Raw genomic sequence first — 23,055 nt, 5'->3', positions numbered from 1 at the left:
CAAGTTTAATTATGACATAACATTCTATAATTGTTTGCTAGACAAAGACTGGGTTATATTTAAAACTTACCTCTTTGTCAACAAAAATAATTACAAAAATAACACATACCTTTGATTTCCCAAGTCCTTCATCATTTGTCTAATTGTCTTATCCGAAGATCCCTGGCTTTAAGATCGCTTAAAGTACGTTCAGAAAGCTTCTTTTCACAATCAATATCCAAATCAATCGCACCATTAAGAGTCTCACCCATGGCATACGGATTTTCAGATATTAATCCTGCCTTCTCTCCACAAACATATGCTGATCAATGAACAGAAAGTACATAAAGTTTTTACTTAATTTTCCATTAGACTATCCGAATCAATTATTGACCGTTTTAATTAGAATTGAATCACTTACCAGTTGAGACATGGTGAGTAACTGTGTTGGTATTCAGCAGCTCAGCTCAGCAACACTGCCAGCAACATGATCACAACAACAGCAACAAGCAAGGCTGCAACAATCATTTCTTCTAGAACATTCCTAACTGATTTGCCTTAGTTCAAGGAGTTAGTTATAACTGATTTTTGGTGTAATAATTAGCCTAGCTGATGTGTACCAATGCACGTTTATGATTGGTGCTAACACATCATCAATGTAGCTCATCCTAATGTATTTATACTCTCAGCTTGTACTCCTTAATTCATTCAATCAATAACAGAAAATAGTTCTCTCTATTTCTCTCTCTCTCTAGTCAGTTTTCTTTGCAGAAGTTCATCCCAAATAGGTGAACTCTGACATGGTATCAGAGCAGTGATCAATAGATCCTGCTGCAATTTTTCCGCCAAATTTTTTTTTGGGTACATCTTCTTCTCAGTACATCAAATACAGTCATTGAATCACTGAGCCTGATCAAATAATTTTTGATCGAAATTTCTCATAAATCACTAAGTTTGATCAAAATCTCTTTCTCATTTCTCAATCGATATTTTTTGAATATTCTTCAAAGATGCCTGCTGATCAAGATTCTGCAACTAATCCTAATTCAGCATATTATCTTAGTAGTCATGATCTTAATGCTTCCAAATTGGTTAGCATTGTGTTTGATGGAAAGTGCTTCAATGACTGGAAGCGTTCCATGGTGATTGCACTTTCAGCAAGGAATAAGTTGTGTTTTGTTGATGGCAGTCTCAATCAACCAGCAAGTAATTTAGCAAATCACAGAATCTGGAACAGATGTAATGACTTAGTAATTTCTTGGATGCTATCTTCCTTAGAGCCTTCAATTGCAAGAAGTGTGTTGTACCTCAAAACTGCAAGAGAAATATGGCTTGATCTGGAGGAGAGATTTTGTCAGTCATCTGGACCACAACTCTTTTCTGTACAACAGAAATTGTGTGATTTGAGTCAAGCAGATGATGAGCAGATTTCAAGTTTTTTCACTAAGATAAAGCTATTATGGGATCAACTTGATGGACTTGATCCTTTACCTTCAGTATCTGCACAGGTTGTAGCTGCACTTTAACTCAACAGCTATTGAAGTCTCAACAGAATAAAGATTGATTCAATTCTTGATGAAATTGAATGAGAAGTATGATCATTCAAAGAGCACTATACTCATGATGAGTCCCTTGCCAACTATTTCAAAAGCATGTGGACTTCTTTTGCAGGAAGAACAACAGAAGGAAGTCAATAATAGTAGAATTCACAATTCAGAATCCACAGTGTTCACAGCAAGAAGGTTTTCTGACAACAAGTCATACAGATCACCTCCATATGCTTCTGGTTCAGGATCATTCAATACAGCAAATGGAAACCAATCAAGAAAACTATACCTATACAAGAAACAATCTCTACTGTGAGCACTGCAAAATGAAGAATCATGCTGTGGAGAAGTGCTGGAAATTACATGGATATCCTAAGGATTTCAAAGGCAAGGGAAAGAGAGTTGCTGCAACAGCTCAACTTGAGGAGAATCAGGAGAAAGAAACAAAAGGAGAATCAGGAACTGTACAAGCTACTTTTACTGAGGAGAAATACAATCAGTTGCTTAGCTATCTTGCTAGTCACAACAATCACAAGACTGCTAGTCAAGATGAACATCATGGCTCTAGTTCACTTGGTCTAGCAACCACCTCTCACATGAAAGGTACATTCTGTCTTTTATCTAAATTATAAAACACATGGATATTGGATAGTGGAGCTAGTGATCATATGTGTTCAGACCTAAGCATGTTCAAAACACAGAACTAATGACTGACAGATTACACACAATTACCATTCCTAATGGTACTGAATTGTCAGTCACACATAAAGGTCAAATTGATTTAGGAACTATTGTTCTTCAGGATGTTCTTCATGTGCCAGGGTTCCAGTTTAACTTGATCTCAATCTCTAAGTTGTGTTCTGATAATAATGTTCTGTGTTGTTTACAAATGGTGAATGTTTTGCACAGGACCTTTCACAGAACAAGCATACTCTGCTTGGTAGATTGGACAATGGATTGTACAGTCTAAATGATGGTCTATTGGTGTCTAACAACAGTTTCAATAAGCATGCTCTTTCAAGCATCTCTGCAGTAGAAGAAGCAAAACTTTGGCACCTTAGATTAGGTCATATACCTTTTTGAGAAAATAAAAAACATCAAAGGCATTGATGTTAAGGGCTGTTTAGCTGAAAGTTTCTGTCAAATTTGTCCATTGGCTAAGCAAACCAGATCTTCTTTTCCTGTAAGTAGTATTAAGACAGTGCAACCCTTTGAATTACTTCACATTGATGTATGGGGACCCTACTCTGTGCATGATAGTTCCAAGTGTAATCAATTTCTCACTATTGTAGATGATTTCACTCGAATGACATGGACTCACTTGATGAGAAATAAAACTGATTCTGTCAAAATTATGCATGATTTTTTCTTATATGTTGAGAATCAGTTTGGTCTTACAGTGAAACAGATTAGGTCAGACAATGCATTAGACTTGACAGAAGGTGCAATGAGAGATTTGTTTCTCAAAAAGGGGATTGTACAACAGAAAAGTTGTAGCAACACACCTCACAGAATGGTGTTGTTGAAAGAAAACACAAACACCTCCTAGAAACTGCCAGAGCTCTCTCATTTCAAGCTAAACTACCTGACAAATATTAGAGTGAATGCATTCTTACATCTACTTATTTGATAAATAGAATGCCTCTCAAAAGCATACAGTTCAGCACTCCATATGAAAAGCTGTTTAAAAACGCCACCTGACTTGTCTCATCTGAAAGTCTTTGGTTGTTTGTGTTATATCAGCTCTTCTAAACTCATAGAACTAAGTTTGATCCAAGAGCTGAACCCTGTGTTCTTGTTGGGTATCCACCTCATCAAAAGGCCTACAAAGTACTAAATTTAGCTACACACAAATTTGTTGTTTCTAGGGATGTAGTGTTTCATGAAAAACATTTTCCCTTTCATTTTTCAAACTCTCCAAATACTACCTACTCAAATAAATTCTTCTTGCCTGTTGTGACTCCTTTCTCTACAGAAATCTCTTTTACACCATCCACTTCACTAGACCAGCCTCACAATATCTTCAGTAATCCTCAAACCTCACAAATCCACTCCAACTCCAATTCTCCTACTTCTTCTTCTGCTGATATTTTACACACTTCTCCTTCTACTGCTGATACACCCATTCTATCTACCAGTCCACCAACTGAACCCCAGCTCCCAGAAAATCTACCAGACCTTCCAAACCACCTGCTCACTTACAAGATTTCATATGTTCTAAGCCTACAAAGCATTGGTGTAATCTTGTAGCATATGACAGCCTACCAATTCAACACAGATTGCTAATTGCTGCACACATGGAACTTGTTGAACCAACTTCTTACACTGAGGCTGCAACAGATTCTAAATGGATACAGGCTATGGACAATGAGATTACTGCTTTACAGAAGAGCAATACATGGGATTTTGTTTTGCTTCCTAAAGGAAAGAAGGCAATAGGGTGCAAGTGGGTTTACAGAATTAAAAAACATGCTGATGGAACAATTGAGAGATATAAAGCAAGGTTGGTAGCAAAAAGGTTTACTCAAAAGTATGGCATTGACTATCATGAGACCTTTGTTAGGTTATGATACATATGACAATTCATAAATCATGCGGAAACAACCATTAAGCCAGGAATACATATTATTTACACATAATCATTTAGCATAGTTTAGATGCATACTCTTTGTTGCGTGCCTTCCCTAGCTGCGCCCGAACCGAACAAGAACAAGTCTTTAGGACTCCAAGTGTCGTCCCTCCGTAGATAGTCCACAACACGTCCGGATCCGCCTTAAGATTGACCAACTAGAATCGCCCCTAAGGTACTATAAATTTTCGGCACTTTTGAGCAAGATGTGTGACTGAATTTTTCTCTCAAAAACTCACTTTGAATACTTGAATAACTCGTTGTAAATTGTGAACCCAGGCCACATATTTATAGGGGTATGGAAAGAGAATTGGAATCCTATTAGGATACGAATTAATTAAATTAGAATTATAATAAAACTCTTATTTAATTAATTTATCAAATAGAATTAGGAATTTAATCATTAAACGAATTCTGCACGTTTTAGGTTCGTATGCGAACACAAACACTTACGCGAGCATGACCCGCAAGCGTGCAGGCCATGCCCGCGCACAGCCCACACGGCCGCACGGCCCACGCGAGCTACAAGCCCACGCGAGCTGCAGCAATGCTCGTAGCCCACTGCTCGTAGCTGCGCGCGCTGCGGGCGCTGTGCGCGATGCCACGGCCTGTTGGGCATGGCCTTGCGCTGGGCCTGGCGTGGCCTTGGCTGTTCGTGTGGCGCGCTTGGCTTGCTGGGCGATGGCCTGGCTTCGTGCTGGGCCCTCGTCCGGCAGGCCTCGTCCGATGCTTATTCGTACGATACGCTTCCGATTAAATTCCCGATTCCGGAATATATTTCCGATACGAACAATATTTAATATTTTCGATTCCGGAATTAATTTCCGTTTCGAACAAATATTTAATATTTCCGTTTCCGGAATTATTTTCCGATTCCGATAATATTTCCGATTCTGACAATATTTCCGTTTCCGGCAATATTTCCGATTCCGGCAATATTTCCATTTCCGATAATATTTTCCGATACGTACCATGTTTCCGTTTCCGGCAACATCTACGACTTGGATAATATTTATATTTCCGATACGATCCATATTTCCGTTTCCGGCAATATCATCGTTTCCGGAGTATTCATTTCTTGCCTGTGACGATCTCAGCTCCCACTGAAACCAAGATCCGTCGATTCCGAATATCCATAGATGGAGTATTTAATGCCATTAAATACTTGATCCGTTTACGTACTATTTGTGTGACCCTACGGGTTCAGTCAAGAGTAAGCTGTGGATTAATATCATTAATTCCACTTGAACTGAAGCGGCCTCTAGCTAGGCATTCAGCTCACTTGATCTCACTGAATTATTAACTTGTTAATTAATACTGAACCGCATTTATTAGACTTAACATAGAATGCATACTTGGACCAAGGGCATTATTTCCTTCAGTCTCCCACTTGTCCTTAGGGACAAGTGTGCATTTCCTAATTCCTTTGTCGCTCGATGCTTGCTCTTGAACATAAGGTAAGAGTTGTCATCCTTATTATGTCCAGAGGTGTTCCTCGTTTCAGAGTTCAACTGATCAAATAAACAGATAATCATAGCCTATGATTCATCCGAGCACGGCCATGCATTTCACAGTTTCTAGCTCTCCGAGTGGCCTTGTACAACTTTTAAGCATCTCATCCCGATTTATGGGAGGACAATCCCAATCTTGCGATCTTGAGATTAGACTTCGTTTGATAGGTGATTACCTGAGCGTTGCCTTTATAGCCTCCTTTTACGGTGCGACGGTTGGTCAACATCAAAGCAACCAGTTCTCAAACAAGTAATCTCAAATCACTCAGGTATTGAGGATTTAGTGTCTAATAATTTTAATGAAATTTACTTATGACAGATTTTCATCTCTTACAGTAAAGTTTCATAGGTCTTGTCCGATACTAGTCTTCCCAAAGTAAGTATCTATGCAAATGATTATGACATTGCCATGTCCACATAGTTCAAGAAACAGAACTACTAGTCATCTTGCATTCTAATCGTCTAACGTTTTCTATGCGTCCAATTTTATAGAAAACTCCGACTAGGGACCATTTTCAACCTTTGACATTCAAGTTCACTTGATAGACATTTCTTAGTCACAGGACTGGTCCTGACAGTCTATCTTGAATATATCGTCAAATTGAAGGGACTCATCATTTAATAAACCACAAATTAAATGTAAAAATGAATTCTTTTCATTTATTGTGAATGATTAACCAATAATGTTTTACAAAGATTTAAACTCTAAAACTTTAAAACATTAAACAGAGACATCAAAGCCATTCTCCAATATGCTTGATTCCCATAGCTGCAGTGTGCGAGTTGTGCTTCGCCTGCGGCAGAGGTTTAGTTAATGGATCTGATATGTTGTCATCAGTACCAATTTTGCTTATCTCGACTTCTTTTCTTTCAACGAACTCTCGTAGAAGGTGAAATCTACGAAGTACATGCTTGACTCTCTGGTGGTGTCTAGGCTCCTTTGCCTGTGCAATAGCTCCGTTATTATCACAATACAGGGCTATTGGTCCTTTAATGGAGGGGACTACACCGAGTTCACCTATGAACTTCCTTAGCCATATAGCTTCCTTTGCTGCTTCATGTGCAGCAATGTACTCCGCTTCAGTTGTAGAATCCGCAATGGTGCTTTGCTTAGCACTTTTCCAGCTTACTGCTCCTCCGTTGAGGCAGAAGACAAACCCAGACTGTGATCTGAAATCATCTTTGTCGGTTTGGAAACTTGCGTCCGTATAGCCTTTAACAATTAATTTATCATCTCCACCATAGACCAGGAAGTCATCTTTGTGCCTTTTCAGGTACTCCAGAATGTTCTTGGCAGCAGTCCAATGCGCCTCTCCTGGGTCTGACTGGTATCTGCTCGTAGCACTGAGTGCGTACGCAACATCCGGGCGTGTACATATCATAGCATACATTATTGAACCAATCAATGATGCATATGGAATCCCATTCATTCGTCTACGCTCATCAAGTGTTTTGGGCACTGAGTCTTGCTTAGAGTCATTCCATGAGACATGGGTAGGTAGCCTCGCTTGGAGTCCGCCATCTTGAACCTATCAAGCACCTTATTGATATAAGTGCTTTGACTAAGTCCAATCATCTTTTTAGATCTATCTCTGTAAATCTTGATGCCCAATATGTACTGTGCTTCTCCTAGATCTTTCATCGAAAAACATTTCCCAACCCAAATCTTGACAGAGTTCAACATAGGAATGTCATTTCCGATAAGTAATACGTCGTCGACATATAATACTAGGAAAGAAATTTTGCTCCCACTGACCTTCTTGTATACACAAGATTCGTCCGCGTTCTTGATGAAACCAAAGTCATTGACTGCTTCATCAAAACGTATATTCCAGCTCCTGGATGCCTGCTTCAATCCGTAGATTGACTTCTTTAGCTTGCATACCTTTTTAGCATTCTTTTGATCCTCAAAACCTTCAGGCTGTGTCATAAACACAGTTTCTGTTAAAACGCCGTTTAAGAAAGCAGTTTTGACATCCATCTGCCATATTTCGTAATCGTAATATGCAGCGATTGCTAACATTATCCGAATAGACTTTAGCATTGCAACTGGTGAAAAGGTTTCATCGTAATCCACACCGTGGACTTGCCTGTAACCTTTTGCAACCAATCTAGCTTTGAAAACTTCAAGTTTCCCATCCTTGTCCTTTTTCAGTTTGAAAACCCATTTGCTTCCAATGGCTTGGTAGCCATCTGGCAAATCGACCAAATCCCATACTTGGTTTTCAGATATGGAGTCTAATTCAGATTGCATGGCTTCTTGCCACTGCTTGGAGCTAGGGCTCGTCATAGCTTGTTTGTAAGTCGCAGGTTCATCACTTTTAAGTAATAGAACATCATAGCTCTCGTTTATCAAAATACCTAAGTACCTTTCCGGTTGAGATCTATATCTTTGCGATCTACGCGGGGTAACATTTCTAGATTGACCATGATTCTCACCAGATTCTTTTAAAGATCTCTGAGCTTCATCCTGAATGTCATCTTGAGCATTCTCTAGAGTTTGTTGTTCGACTCGAATTTCTTCGAGGTCTACTTTTCTCCCACTTGTCATTTTGGAAATGTGATCTTTCTCCAAAAAGACACCATCTCGAGCAACAAACACCTTGTTCTCAGATGTATTGTAGAAGTAATACCCCTTTGTTTCCTTTGGATAGCCCACAAGGATACATTTGTCAGATTTTGGATGAAGTTTGTCTGAAATTAATCGTTTGACGTATACTTCACATCCCCAAATCTTAAGAAAAGACACATTTGGAGGCTTTCCAAACCATAATTCGTATGGAGTCTTTTCGACAGCTTTAGACGGAGCTCTATTTATAGTGAGTGCAGGTGTATTTAGTGCATGTCCCCAAAATTCTAATGGAAGTTCGGCCTGACCCATCATTGACCTGACCATGTCTAGCAAGGTTCTGTTCCTCCGTTCCGACACACCGTTCCATTGTGGTGTTCTAGGAGGAGTCAATTCTGATAGAATTCCACATTCTTTCAGATGGTCATCAAATTCATAGCTCAGATATTCACCGCCTCTATCAGACCGCAGTGCCTTAATCTTCTTGCCTAATTGATTCTCTACTTCACTCTGAAATTCCTTGAATTTGTCAAAGGATTCAGACTTATGCTTCATTAGGTAGACATAACCATATCTACTGAAGTCATCAGTGAAAGTGATAAAGTAGCTGAAACCACCTCTAGCATTTGTACTCATTGGTCCACATACATCTGTATGGATTAAACCCAATAGTTCATTTGCTCTTTCTCAAACTTTAGAGAAAGGTTGCGTTGTCATTTTGCCAAGTAAACATGATTCGCATTTACCATAATCCTCTAAGTCAAATGGTTCTAGAATTCCTTCCTTTTGAAGTCTTTCTAAGCGTTTCAAGTTTATATGGCCTAATCGACAATGCCACAGACAGGTGAGATCTGAATCATCCTTTTTGGCCTTTTTGGTATTTATGTTATATACTTGTTTGTCGTGATCTAATAAATAAAGTCCATTGACTAATCTAGCAGATCCATAAAACATCTCTTTAAAATAAAACGAACAACTATTGTCTTTTATTAAAAAGGAAAATCCCTTAGCATCTAAGCAAGAAACTGAAATGATGTTTTTAGTAAGACTTGGAACATGGAAACATTCTTCCAGTTCCAAAACTAGCCCGGAGGGCAACGACAAAAAGTAAGTTCCTACAGCTAATGCAGCAATCCGTGCTCCATTTCCCACTCGTAGGTCGACTTCACCCTTGCTTAACTTTCTATTTCTTCTTAGTCCCTGTGGATTGGAACATAAGTGTGAGCCACAACCTGTATCTAATACCCAAGAAGTTGAATTAGCAAGTATACAGTCTATAACGAAAATACCTGAAGATGGAACGACTGTTCCGTTCTTCTGATCTTCCTTTAGCTTCAAGCAATCTCTCTTCCAATGCCCCTTCTTCTTGCAGTAGAAGCATTCGGATTCAGAAGTGGGTTGACTGACCTTCCTCTTTACAGATTTGGCGCCAGTTTGCTTAGTTGGGCTGGCCTTGTTGCCACCTTTTTTAGCATTCCTCTTCTTTCCAGATTTCTTGAACTTGCCCCCACGCACCATAAGCACATCCTGCTTATCACTTTTGAGCGTCTTTTCAGCGGTCTTCATCATACCGTGAAGCTCAGTGAGCGTTTTGTCCAGACTATTCATACTGTAGTTCAGTTTGAACTGATCATACCCGCTATGAAGAGAATGGAGGATGGTGTCTATAGCCATTTCCTGAGAAAATTGCTGATCCAGCCGACTCATATTCTCAATGAGTCCAATCATTTTGAGAACATGTGGACTTACGGGCTCGCCTTTCTTAAGCTTGGTCTCAAGAATTTGCCTATGAGTCTCGAATCTTTCGACTCGAGCCAGATCTTGGAACATGTTCTTCAACTCACTGATGATTGTGAAAGCATCTGAGTTGATGAACGTTTTCTGCAGATCCGCACTCATGGTGGCGAGCATTAGACATTTCACATCCTTGTTGGCATCAATCCAACGATTGAGGGCTGCCTGAGTAACCCCGTCGCCTGCGGCTTCGGGCATCGCCTCATCTAGGACATACTCCTTTTCTTCCTGCATAAGAACTATTTGCAAGTTCCTTTGCCAGTCAAGGAAGTTTTTCCCGTTCAACTTCTCCTTTTCGAGAATTGATCGAATGTTGAATGAATTGTTGTTTGCCATATTAAAAACTACAATTGAAAAGAATAAACAAATAAATAACCATTCACAGTTTCTCTTAATAAACTTAAATTCTAGCATACATGCATAATTCAATGTTTATTAAGCATTTTATTCAAGTTATGTGTTCCGGCAGGTGTGAATAAAATGATTCCAAGATCCTAAAATCAATGAAGAACTAACCACAGTTTGTCGACTTAATCCTAAAACATCTTAGGTAAGCAAAAGCCTTTTGCTAATAGTCTAGAAACTATTCTTGGTTGATAGGTACGTCTAAGAACTTATTAGGTAAACCTATCGATTTTGCCACGACATAAAAGGACTCCTTACTTATATCGTTGAGTTTCACCAAAACTAACATGTACTCACAATTATTTGTGTACCTTGCCCCTTTAGGACCAATAAGTAATACCTCGCTGAGCGAAAACTATTACTAGATTGATGTAAAGGATATCCAAGCAAGTGTATATTTTGGCATGGCACCTTTTAACTCAATTTTTAAGTTTGGAACTTAAGGCTCTTACTATGTTGGTTAGATTTTAAGTGAACTAAAATCCTTAATCATGCAACATAATCAAGCCACAATCTTATGCATAATTAAGACATATTTAAAGCAATAAATAATTTAAAGCATGCATAAGATAAATGTGATCTAGTATGGCCCGACTTCATCTTGAAGCTTTGACTTCAAAGTCCGTCTGAAAATCTCTGTGGGAGGCACCATTTTCTTCAAATAGGATAAGCTATAATTAAAAATAATTACAACTATTTGATGGTACGCAGACCATATTTGAATTGAAAAACAACTTTGGTACTTTAGACCAATTACATTCAAATTAATGGTACGCAGACCATATTTTCTATCCTATTTGGGCCATACTAGTCACTTCATAACCTGCAAAACAGTACATATACAATATATACCATTCACCCATTCATTATCATGAATGGCCCACATAGCTGGTTAGTAAAACACAATATGCATCACGTAAACATTTGCAGCAATTAATCAAGGGCACCAATAATCTACCAATTATTCAGTCCTTATTAATTCTAATCAAGTTGTTTTAACCTTAAGGATTCGTAGACCTAATCAAGAGTTTATGACTAAAAAGCGCTCCCACTTAAACCAATAAATTCATATGCTTTACTAATTTTAAACATAAAAATGTATTTCAAGTCTAACCGGAAACATACAAATTTAATTAAAATTTAAAGCCCATATAAATTTATAATTGAATCCAAAAATTTTAATTTGATTTCAGTCGTATTTAAATTAATTCATGATTTTAATTTTAGTAAAATAATTAGAATAAATAAAATTTATTACAATTACAATATTCAAAATTAAAATCCAAGAAAATAATTTAAATTATTAATTTTAAATTTAATTAAAATTACGTAAACTGAAAATTTCAAATTAAACATTCAAAACGATCTAATCGTAATGCAAACACCCTACGCATCGCACGCCCATGGGCCACACGCACACAGCCATCGCTGGCCATGTGCGCGCAGCCCATGCGCTTGTCGCATAGCTGCTGCATCTACCCATCGCAAGCCATCGCACAAGTTGGTGCTCGCTGCGCGCGCGCCAGCGCTCGATGCACGCGAGCCATCGCTCGCTGTGCGCGCTCGCCAGCGCTTGCTGCGCGCGCTCCAGCGCTTGATGCACGCGAGCCATCGCTCGCTGTGCGCGAGCCATCGCTCGCTGTGCGCGAGCCATCGCTCGCTGTGCGCGAGCCATCGCTCGCTGTGCGCGAGCCATCGCTCGCTGTGCGCGAGCCATCGCTCGCTGTGCGCGAGCCATCGCTCGCTGTGCGCGAGCCAACGCTCGCTGTGCGCGAGCAATTGCTCGCTGCGCGCGATCGACGCTGGGCGCAGCGCTCGTGGCACGCGAGCTTGCGCTCGCTGCGAGCGAGGCTGCGCGCGCTTGCGCGAGGCAGTGCGTGTTGTGGCGCAGCTCGCTTGCTGCCCACACGCGACTGCCGTGCCTTGCCTTCGCCCATGCCCATTCGTCCATAGCTCGTGGCCCACGACACAAGGCAGGGCTGCTGCCTTGTGCTCGTGCACCATGCCCTTGCTCATTGCATTCGTGCCGCACGGGCGACGAGCTCCCTTGCTCGTCGTCGCATGCCCGCACTATACAACACCCCTTAAGGGTAACACGAAGCGTCCATTGCTTTGTGCGTGCAAGTTATATGAACGAATCGCATAAAATTTTAAATTTATATTTAAAATTAATGACAAATTAATAAATTTATATTAATTTCATAATTTTAGGGCGAAAAATCGAAAATTTATTATTCAATTGATTTCCGATTATCATAGATTCAAGCCTAGGTCATAAAAATTTAAAATTTATCATAAATTTACAATTTTTATGGTGGTTTTTAATCATAGGTTTCTAATTAAATTATAATTAATTATGAAAATCAAATTAATTCTAAATTATTCTAATTTTCAACTAATTAATCATAATTACAAATTAGATTGCATAATTAACAAGGCTAGGCATTCAAACTTGTTAAACATATACAGTAGGTCAATCAAAAATTCAAGATTTATCAACAAGAATCGCAAATATTTAATTTAACATCTTAAATTTACGAAATTTTGCATTCGAAAAACTAAAACCTTCGAAAAGTCATAGTTAGGCTTCGAATTTGAGAATTCTGGGTTCGGCAGAAAAATATATTTTTGTCAAAATTTTAGAATGCCTTTTAAATGCGGAATTGACACAAAAATCACTCGATTTGGATGAGTAACGAAGAAACTGCCGAAAAAACTGCGTACGTATAATTAAATAAACGCAATTTGCAATTAATTAACAATTACGAAAATTAATCACCCCTTTTAATTCTTGCAAATTTGTAATATTTAACCATGTTCATGCAATTTAGATTATGAAAATAATAAGAGGCTCGTGATACCACTGTTAGGTTATGATACATATGACAATTCATAAATCATGCGGAAACAACCATTAAGCCAGGAATACATATTATTTACACATAATCATTTAGCATAGTTTAGATGCATACTCTTTGTTGCGTGCCTTCCCTAGCTGCGCCCGAACCGAACAAGAACTCAAGTGTCGTCCCTCCGTAGATAGTCCACAGCACGTCCGGATCCGCCTTAAGATTGACCAACTAGAATCGCCCCTAAGGTACTATAAATTTTCGGCACTTTTGAGCAAGATGTGTGACTGAATTTTTCTCTCAAAAACTCACTTTGAATACTTGAATAACACGTTGTAAATTGTGAACCCAGGCCACATATTTATAGGGGTATGGAAAGAGAATCCTATTAGGATACGAATTAATTAAATTAGAATTATAATAAAACTCTTATTTAATTAATTTATCAAATAGAATTAGGAATTTAATCATTAAACGAATTCTGCACGTTTTAGGTTTCGTATGCGAACACAAACACTTACTCAAGCATGACCCGCAAGCGTGCAGGCCATGCCCGCGCACAGCCCACACGGCCGCACGGCCCACGCGAGCTACAAGCCCACGCGAGCTGCAGCAATGCTCGCAGCCCACTGCTCGTAGCTGCGCGCGCTGCGCGCGCTGTGCGCGCTGCCACGGCCTGCTGGGCCTGGCCTTGCGCTGGGCCTGGCGTGGCCTTGGCTGTTCGTGTGGCGCGCTTGGCTTGCTGGGCGATGGCCTGGCTTCGTGCAGGGCCCTCGTCCGGCAGGCCTCGTCCGATGCTTATTCGTACGATACGCTTCCGATTAAATTCCCGATTCCGGAATATATTTCCGATACGAACAATATTTAATATTTTCGATTCTGGAATTAATTTCCGTTTCGAACAAATATTTAATATTTCCGTTTCCGGAATTATTTTCCGATTCCGATAATATTTCCGATTCTGACAATATTTCCGTTTCCGGCAATATTTCCGATTCCGGCAATATTTCCATTTCCGATAATATTTCCCGATACGTACCATGTTTCCGTTTCCGGCAACATCTACAACTTGGATAATATTTATATTTCCGATACGATCCATATTTCCGTTTCCGGCAATATCATCGTTTCCGGAGTATTCATTTCTTGCCTGTGACGATCTCAGCTCCCACTGAAACCAAGATCCGTCGATTCCGAATATCCATAAATGGAGTATTTAATGCCATTAAATACTTGATCCATTTACGTACTATTTGTGTGACCCTACGGGTTCAGTCAAGAGTAAGCTGTGGATTAATATCATTAATTCCACTTGAACTGAAGCGGCCTCTAGCTAGGCATTCAGCTCACTTGATCTCACTGAATTATTAACTTGTTAATTAATACTGAACCGCATTTATTAGACTTAACATAGAATGCATACTTGGACCAAGGGCAATATTTCCTTCAACCTTTTCTCCAGTTGTCAAAATGTCCACTGTCAGGTGTTTAATCAGCCTAGCTGCCAGTAAGAATTGGAGAATTTTCCAACTAGATATCAACAATGCTTTTCTTCATGGACACCTTGATGAGGAAGTCTATATGAAAATTCTTGTGGGTGTTACTGCCCCACCTGGTTTTGTTTGCAAACTCAACAAGTCTTTATATGGTTTAAAGCAGGCATCAAGGCAGTGGTTTGCTAGATTACACTCTGAACTAAAGTCACAGGGTTATAAGTAGTCTAAAAGTGATTACTCTTTGTTTATCAAACAAGATTCTGGTGATTTGACTGTGGTGGCTGTATATGTTGATGACATCCTCATCACAGGATCCAATGAGGATAAAATTGCTGCCCTGAAATCACATTTGCATCTCACATTCAGCATTAAGGATTTGGGAGTTCTTAATTTTTTTCTTGGTATTGAAGTCAGTCATACCAATGAAGGTTATATTCTTACTCAAAAGAAGTATACCAAGGAACTTCTTCAAGATTGTGAGCTGGACATTTCCAAACCTGTTGTGACTCCATTTCCTCTCAATCTAAAGCTCACCACTGAAGGAACACCTTATCACAATGCAGAACTATATAGATGTTATGTTGGCAAGCTGAATTTTCTCACTCACACAAGACCAGATATCTCCTTTGCTGTTCAATGTTTGAGTCAATTTATGCACTCTCCTACTCTGCAACATATTGAAGCTTTGACTCACACTCTCAGATACATTCATTCCACTTCAGGTCAAGGTATTCTACTCAGGGCTACAGAACAGCTCACCTTGCAAGCTTTTTCTGATTCAGATTGGGCAGCCTGTCCAACAACAAGGAGATCTGTTACTGGTTATGTTTTACTACTAGGAAATTCTCCTATTAGTTGGAAATCGAAGAAGCAATCAACCATCTCCAAAAGTTCTTCTGAAGCAGAATATAGAGCAATGTCTCAAGCTGCTGCTGAAGTTACCTGGATTGTTCGACTTCTTGAAGAACTAGGGGTGCACAATTTGAAGCCTGTTGCTCTACATTGTGACAACCAGTCAGCCATTCACATTGCTACAAATCCTATCTTCCATGAGCGCACAAAGCATATTGAAGTGGACTGTTATTTTACTCGAGATAAGGTTCTTGAGGGGCTTTTGCATCTAAGTTATCTTCCTACTCACAATCAGTTAGCTGATATTTTTACTAAAGTTTTACCCGGTGCTCAACACAGAAATCTGTCTACCAAACTTGGCATGATAAATGACTCTCCCATGCCAAGTTTGAGGGGGGGGGGGTGTTGGTATTCAGCTCAGCTCAGCAACACTGCCAGCAACATGATCACAACAACAGCAAACAAGCAAGGCTGCAACAATCATTTCTTCTAGAACATTCCTAACTGATTTGCCTTAGTTCAAGGGAGTTAGTTATAACTGATTTTTGGTGTAATAATTAGCCTAGCTGATGTGTACCAATGCACGTTTATGATTGGTGCTAACACATCATCAATGTAGCTCATCCTAATGTATTTATACTCTCAGCTTGTACTCCTTAATTCATTCAATCAATAACAGAAAATAGTTCTCTCTATTTCTCTCTCTCTCTAGTCAGTTTTCTTTGCAGAAGTTCATCCCAAATAGGTGAACTCTGACAAACTGGATTCTAGAACAATTCTTTGCAAAGTTTACAACATTTTTGGCTCCTAGGGTATTAACACCCAACGCAACATCATACCTACACTCATTATATGCAATTTACGTACATGTAAATATGTAATATATTATGCGCATGAATACATAATAGCTTGATCGTAGTCTTAAATACCAATCCATGCGTTGATAAATATATCATGGGTGCATAAATGATAAATTATTACCTTTCATCAAATTTTGTGGTTGCTGCTACGTTGATAACGACATCTATATCCTTGTGCATTTCTTTCAGCTGATCAACAGTAAGTCCTAAGTTCTCGTACGATGTATCACCGGCAACCACGGTTATTTTATCCGACACAAAAGACTCGAAATTTGCTCCCCATTTTTCTCTTACAACTTTGAACAACTCCTTGGCTAGCACCTACGTCCACATATTCGTCCAAAATATAACGACATAATGTGAGCTAGGTTAACTCTTCAATTTTAGGAAATTTGTAATTTTCTACTATTTATTTATGAACGCATATAACTTTATGGTAGTCATTACTGTTGAGTAATATAGTGTTTTGATGATTATGAACAAATGATGATTATCTAACTAATGTGTGTATTGTTTAGATGTGCATGAACAAGTAATGAAGGTTAATAAAGATCATTTAGTTGGAAATTTCTGAAGATATATACAAGAAGAAGTGAAGTTCCTGAAAGGAACTCAAGAAGTGAAGGGAACTTCAGAAGAGAAGTCTAATTATATAAGTATACCATTAGACTTAGAGTTTGTGTCCTTAACTACTGCATACTTGTTTATTAGTTTGGTTTTCTTCATCTTGCTTGTATTGGTTGTCATCACTGACTTTATGGTTTTGATGACAACTAGCAAACGACTAACCTATGTTTGAGTTTCAATATGTATACGAAACAAATATAGGTTTGATGAAGAAACAAACATGAAGAGTTCAAGTCAATAAATCAAGTATCCAAGCTGCAACAAAGTTCTTCAAAGGAACACAAACAGATCAGTTCCTCAGCAGATCCTACGAGGAACAACGAGTATAAAGTTCCTGAGTAGGAACAAGCATGGAGAAGTTCCAGAGGCGGAACTATCAACATGAGGCTCTTGAGTTGGAGCATCATGAAGCATGAAGAAGAAAATAAGAGTTTATTTTCTAGGATTCATGTAAGTATGTAGAAACTTGAATAATTGAGGAACACGGTGCCAAAAGGAACTTGTCGGAACTTATGAGAAATAACGTCAGTTTATCTTCCTAGAATACTCCTAGTTTTAAGGTAATTTTAAGTGTCAATAACGTGGCTTTTAACACTCCTGGTTGTTAGGGATTTACCTTTGACTTTGAGTATTTATCTCCTAGTAAAACTCTATTTATTTATGTTTTTAAAATAAAAGATAATTTTTATAAAATCTTATTTTAGTTAGGATTCTGATTTTTATATCATATATTTATTTATTTATTATTTAAAATTCGTTTTTAATAATGTCCTATTCATTCTAGGATTTGTTTTGAATATCTTTTGTAGTTTAATGTGTTTAAAATTTTATTTTTAATAAATAAAAAATAATTAATCTTTTTGTAAAATAAAATCTGATTGTTAGTTATTTTATTTTAATAAAATTTATTTTTCTATTTTATTAAAATCAGATTTAAAAGGTTTTATTTTAGAAAATTAAAATCATTGTTTTACGTTGTTTTGGAAAAACTACATTAGTGGAGAAATAATAGGAGATCATGGAAAACCTGATTATGCTTAGCCCTAACTCCATGATTTTCTCTACTGACTAAAGTCATGGTATCATGCCTAAATTGAAGGGCTTAGTGGTTGTTAGTGGAGAAGATTATGGAGAAAGTGGTTGAGGTTTCTTCCTCTATAAAAGGAGAGCTTTCTCATTCATTCAAGAGTGTCTGACTTGCGTTGTCATTCCAAAAAGGGTCTGGTTTATGTGGAATAATTTTACAGAAATTATATTTTGTTTTCCACGTTTTTAGAGTCAGTTCCTACAGTTCCAAGTTCCTGACAGTTCCGAGTTCCTTTACAGTTATTCACTCTCTACATATTATAGTTTAATCAATTATCAAATGTCTATATTTTAAGAGTTGTTCAAGGGTTAAGTGAGCTCTTGTAATGGGTAATTTGTCAAGGGTTTGAGTGAATTCTTGTATAAGTTTTGGGCACACTAGTGGAAAAAGGTTCATTTGCATCGCACTTTTAAGCACATTTGCGTCGCACATCGTGCGTGGCAAAAGCTCTCGACGCAAATGACTAAAAGTCATTTGCGTCGCACATTTGTGCAACGCAAATGAACCTTATTTGCGTCGCACATTTAGCAAATGTGCGTTGCAAATGACTTTTCAGCACCATGCCTGAAAAGTCATTTGCAACGCACATTAGCTAAATGTGCGACGCAAATGACTTTTCAGCACCATGCCTAAAAAGTCATTTGCAACGCACATTAGCTAAATGTGCGACGCAAATGACTTTTAGGCGAAAAAAAAAAGTCATTTGCCACGCACATTAGCTAAATGTGCGTTGCAAATGACTTTTTTTTTTTAAAAAAAATTCGTTTTTTAATATTTTAGTTACAACCCAATAAAAGGCAAATTCACCATAGATCAGCCAACATGTTGATAACCTAACTACACTTTTAACATAAAAGTTTAAGTGAACCATAAACGAATGAGGCCCAAGATATCATTCAAGCAGATGAAAAAAACTCCATTGTCAGACCAAAATCAAACAAATTACAATATGAAATAAAAATAAAAATTTGAACCGAGAAAAAAAAAGCCGAGAAATTAAAATTGAAGCACACTAAATTATGAATTTACAGCGTTCGTGCGACACTAAGACAAACAGGGAGGACTTCTCCTGGACGCTTCAAAATTTCAATTACCAAATCAATTTGAGAGTTGAGATCATGCTTGGATAAGCAACTTCCCATGACACACGTAGCACGCAGCGTCAGCGTCAGCGTATTCAAAGACAAATGAGGGAACCATTCAAGAGTCCCAAGAGCAAGATCAAAGGCGACAATTCTCACAAGTTTAGCGGATTGAAGAGCAATTGTTACCGAGTTTGTTTCCCTTTCTCAAGTTTTAACTTTTCAGTTCTCCTACAATAAAAATTTAGAAATTCATTAATTATCTGAACAGCTTGTTTTCAGTCTCAAGAAATGATTCAAACCTACCCAGATCAACAAAAAAACTAACATTAGGTTCATATTTCTCACTAACTGCGCCACCTTTTTGTTTCTGGAATTGGATGTACCGCAATGTGCTTGCAAAGAAAGCTTCAGCAGCAGAATCTGTTGCCGCATTATCACTTTGCATCTCTGTAGTAATTAATTCCATTAGATCCTGGATTGTATTGACGGTGATTTGGTTGTTTCCCTTCTCAAAAAAATAGAGATACCTAAATATGATGGCAAACTCCAAACTTAAATATGCTGTGAATTATCATGGAAATTCAAACATCCAACACGGTCAGAAAACAAACTTTTCTAGCAAGTAGAGAGCTTACTTATTGATGATTTCAATGAACAGCATAACTAAACCACCACTACCCCGAGTAGCATTAGCCATCTGTTGAGCGGCATTTGCGATTTTTAGAGCCCGCTTTAAGCAAAGTAGAACCCTGCATAAAGGAAAACCAATTAAATACACGATAAGGAATTCCAAACCTACCCAGATCAACAAAAAACTAACAACTTAAAAAAAAAATCAAAATCCTCAATTAAAAAGTTCAAAATACTCGAATTGACAAACTAACCAACACGATCAAACCCTATATTTATAATAAAACAACTTCAATCCTGCTATGAGAAACCGGTTACAGTAATTGGCTAAGCTGAAACTGTCATTCGACAGACCGATAGTAATGCGTTGAATAGAAAAAACATTTCCTTATTTTACTAATTGAATAGAGGCCTCACCTTGGGAGAAAACCAATGGCACTGACCCTCACTCAGTGGAGTATCCGAACTACTATAACTGCAGTTGAAGAATACACATTGGTTGTATCCTCCTACATTCACTAAATCATATTAGAACAACACAACAAGCATCAAACTGATGTTTAAATTTGTGTGAGCACAATGTAAGCAACAAAAATATCAAAACAACTAAAAATATGAAAGAAAATAGTTTAACTTCCAAAGAACTATTGATTTTAAAAATTGAATACTCACCAAGACCAGGACTATCTCTGAGCTCATACTTGATATGAGGCTGCCTCCCAACAAACCCATCACCCTCTACAATATCAGGCACCATCTGAAATCAAAATCCTCAATCAAAAGTTCAAACAATTGCTAAAAATGTTCGAATTTACAAACTAACTAACACAATTCATCAAAACAATATAAAAAGTAAAAATTAATTGAAGTTGGATTCATGGTAAAGAGGGGGGAAATACCTAAGAAATAAGGTAATCAATGACGGCGGCGACGTTAACCGAAGATCCAGCTCCAACGGTTTGGCGTTTCACCCAACCTTAAAAACCCTAGAAATAGGCTGATAAACAAGAACCCTTGAAATCTTCTATACACCGTAGGCTGATAAACAAGAACCCTAATTAACATAAATTGCGCTGTACCTAAATCGCCGACGAACTAATTCGCAGAATTGGATCGGAGACTCGCTAGCAATCGAGCTGCACTGCTTTGAAATGTCTCCTTCTTCGCGGCGGAATCTAGGATTTTTCTCTTCGAGCCGTGTTTTCGCAAATCTTGATTTTTCCGGGTAAATTAAAGGCAAAATACGTATAGTGGTTAGAGGAGATTTCAAATGAATGAAAGATTGAGAGGTATTGACATCTCATGAATGGAGTTCTGGAAAGAAGAAGAGAGAGAAAAAGAGGGGAGAAGGAATAATTAAAAACTTCCGAATTTTTTTTACCTCCTCTGCGTCGCAGAATTACTAATCTGCGACGCAGGTGACTTAAAGAGTCATTTGCGTCGCAGATTAGTAATTCTGCGACGCAAAGGAGGTAATATTTTGCGTCGCATTATTACTAATCTGCGACGCAAATGACTCTGAGAACATTTTAGAGTCATTTGCGTCGCAGATTAATAATTCTGCGACGCAAATGACTAATTTTAAAGCTTAGAACTGTCAATTGCGTCACATGTTTAAATGTGCGAGGCAAATGTGGTGATGCAAATGATTGTTTTTCCACTAGTGGCAGGAACTTGAGTGAGTTCCTGATGTGTATGGGGTAGGAACTTGAGTGAGTTCCTGTTGTATTTGGGGAGGCTTTGAGTGAAGTCTATGAGAGAGAAGCTGATAGGCTTTGAGTGAAGCAAAAGAGTCAAGAGAGACTTCTAGGGAAGTCAGTGAGAGCGTAGTTGTTTGAGGAACAACTATTGGAACTTGAGTTCGTAGAGGAACTCAAGTAATGCCCGAGTTCCTTATAGGTTTGTAACTGAGTTGTTGCCCTATAGTGAAAAGAGTTTAAGTTGAAATCTCTAGTGGGTCGAGGTTTTCTTTCTAGTTGGGCGTAGAAAGTTTCCTCGTAAAATCTCTCTTGCATTGTTTCTCTACTTGCTTAAAGTTTCTTTATAATTCCGCAAAATTGGCTAGAAAGTTCCATACTACAATTCACCCCCCCTCTTGTAGTGTTCCATCCGAATAACAATTACCTCATGTTGTAGCCGAACATGGGCTGCCTGAGCATCTCTAGCCCTTACAAGAAGGTATAATTTGTTAACATTTGGTTGAATCCGAAGTATCTTCTCCACTAGAACTGCAATTTATTTAATCAATGGTACGAGGACATATATGATATACTACGTTAGAACAGAGAAAACATGTGTACGTATAACGTACTGTAAGTACTCCAATAATCAATTAAAAGAAAGATCGACAAGGAAATCGAGTATGTACGTACTCTTGGCAATGAAACCAGTTGCACCAGTAACGAAGATGGTTTTGTTAGCAAGAAACTCAGTTATGCTTTCAAAATCCATGATATAATCAAAATAACTCAATATAAAGAACAGCTAATTGAATTTAATTTGGGATTATAAAAGTGAAGTGATGGAATAAGGTGAGTTTGGTTAACGTATTTATAGGAGTCCACATGAATATTGACCAATAAAACTAACTAGTAATTGCATAAATTATTGAATTTTTGTTTTTTGTTTTGTATAGTACGAATTTAGCAAGGATGCCAGTTCAAGGTGCCTCAAACGTCCATATCTTATAGGTCATCTTGTAGTTATTACACCCAACTATATATAGAATGACGTGTATAAAAAATTAATTACTTGACATATTTAGATTACTTAAATGACTTGTAGACGGCTGATTTTTTATGTGATTTTAGAAGCTATAAATGTTGTACGTAGTACTCCCTCTGCATTCATTTAAGAGATACACTTGGCCGGGCACGGGTATTAAGAAGAAAAATTGAATGAAATAAAATAATAAAGAAAGTGAAGTTGGGTAGATATTTTAATAAATAAATAAGTGGGGACCATGTCATTTTTGGGGGTTGGGAGGTGGGGTGGGTTTCTGAAATTATTTGTTTAATAGGATGGTGGGTCATAGGGTAAATTAAATGTATTACTCTGTATTTAATTAGATGGTGGAGTTGATAAGTCACTAAATATGGCAAGTGTATCTCTGAAATAAATACGGCCGAAAAAGAC

At 38.1% G+C, this 23,055-nt stretch overlaps 3 protein-coding genes across 13 annotated transcripts; 2 read left to right on the top strand and 1 right to left on the bottom strand.

Moving 5' to 3' along the window:
- Positions 1–989: 989 nt before the first annotated feature.
- Positions 990–1,842, top strand: LOC130465144 (uncharacterized). Its single transcript, XM_056834112.1, has 2 exons — positions 990–1,487; positions 1,651–1,842. The coding sequence occupies exons 1-2, from the start codon at positions 990–992 to the stop codon at positions 1,840–1,842; spliced, it is 690 nt and encodes a 229-aa protein (XP_056690090.1).
- A 1,468-nt stretch (positions 1,843–3,310) lies between these two features.
- LOC110792343 (alcohol-forming fatty acyl-CoA reductase-like) lies at positions 3,311–22,510 on the bottom strand. 11 transcript variants are annotated; one of them, XR_008925434.1, is made up of 8 exons: positions 22,293–22,327; positions 22,045–22,148; positions 20,820–21,131; positions 20,593–20,677; positions 20,338–20,429; positions 19,926–20,039; positions 19,616–19,817; positions 19,096–19,518 (listed from the first exon to the last, which is right to left on the bottom strand). XR_008925434.1 is itself a non-coding variant. In XM_056834113.1 (3 exons), exons 1-3 carry the CDS (start codon positions 22,369–22,371, stop codon positions 16,609–16,611), a joined length of 387 nt encoding a protein of 128 aa, XP_056690091.1. In that variant the 5' UTR covers positions 22,372–22,510; the 3' UTR covers positions 14,667–16,608. The 11 variants fall into 11 exon arrangements, 1 of the variants encoding a protein (XP_056690091.1); XR_008925438.1 differs by having other exon boundaries at positions 20,593–20,658; positions 20,820–20,917; positions 21,000–22,437; XR_008925433.1 differs by having other exon boundaries at positions 22,045–22,437.
- On the top strand, positions 14,754–16,124 carry LOC110777312 (uncharacterized mitochondrial protein AtMg00810-like). The gene is made up of 2 exons (XM_021981918.2): positions 14,754–14,991; positions 15,037–16,124. Exons 1-2 carry the CDS (start codon positions 14,754–14,756, stop codon positions 16,122–16,124), a joined length of 1,326 nt encoding a protein of 441 aa, XP_021837610.2.
- Positions 22,511–23,055: the final 545 nt, after the last annotated feature.

The sequence above is a fragment of the Spinacia oleracea genome, unplaced genomic scaffold, assembly GCF_020520425.1.
Source record: "Spinacia oleracea cultivar Varoflay unplaced genomic scaffold, BTI_SOV_V1 SOVchr0_070, whole genome shotgun sequence".
Classification (NCBI taxonomy): domain Eukaryota; kingdom Viridiplantae; phylum Streptophyta; class Magnoliopsida; order Caryophyllales; family Amaranthaceae; genus Spinacia; species Spinacia oleracea.
Note: the sequence above shows the minus strand (reverse complement) of the source record. Positions and strands in the feature narration are given on the sequence as shown.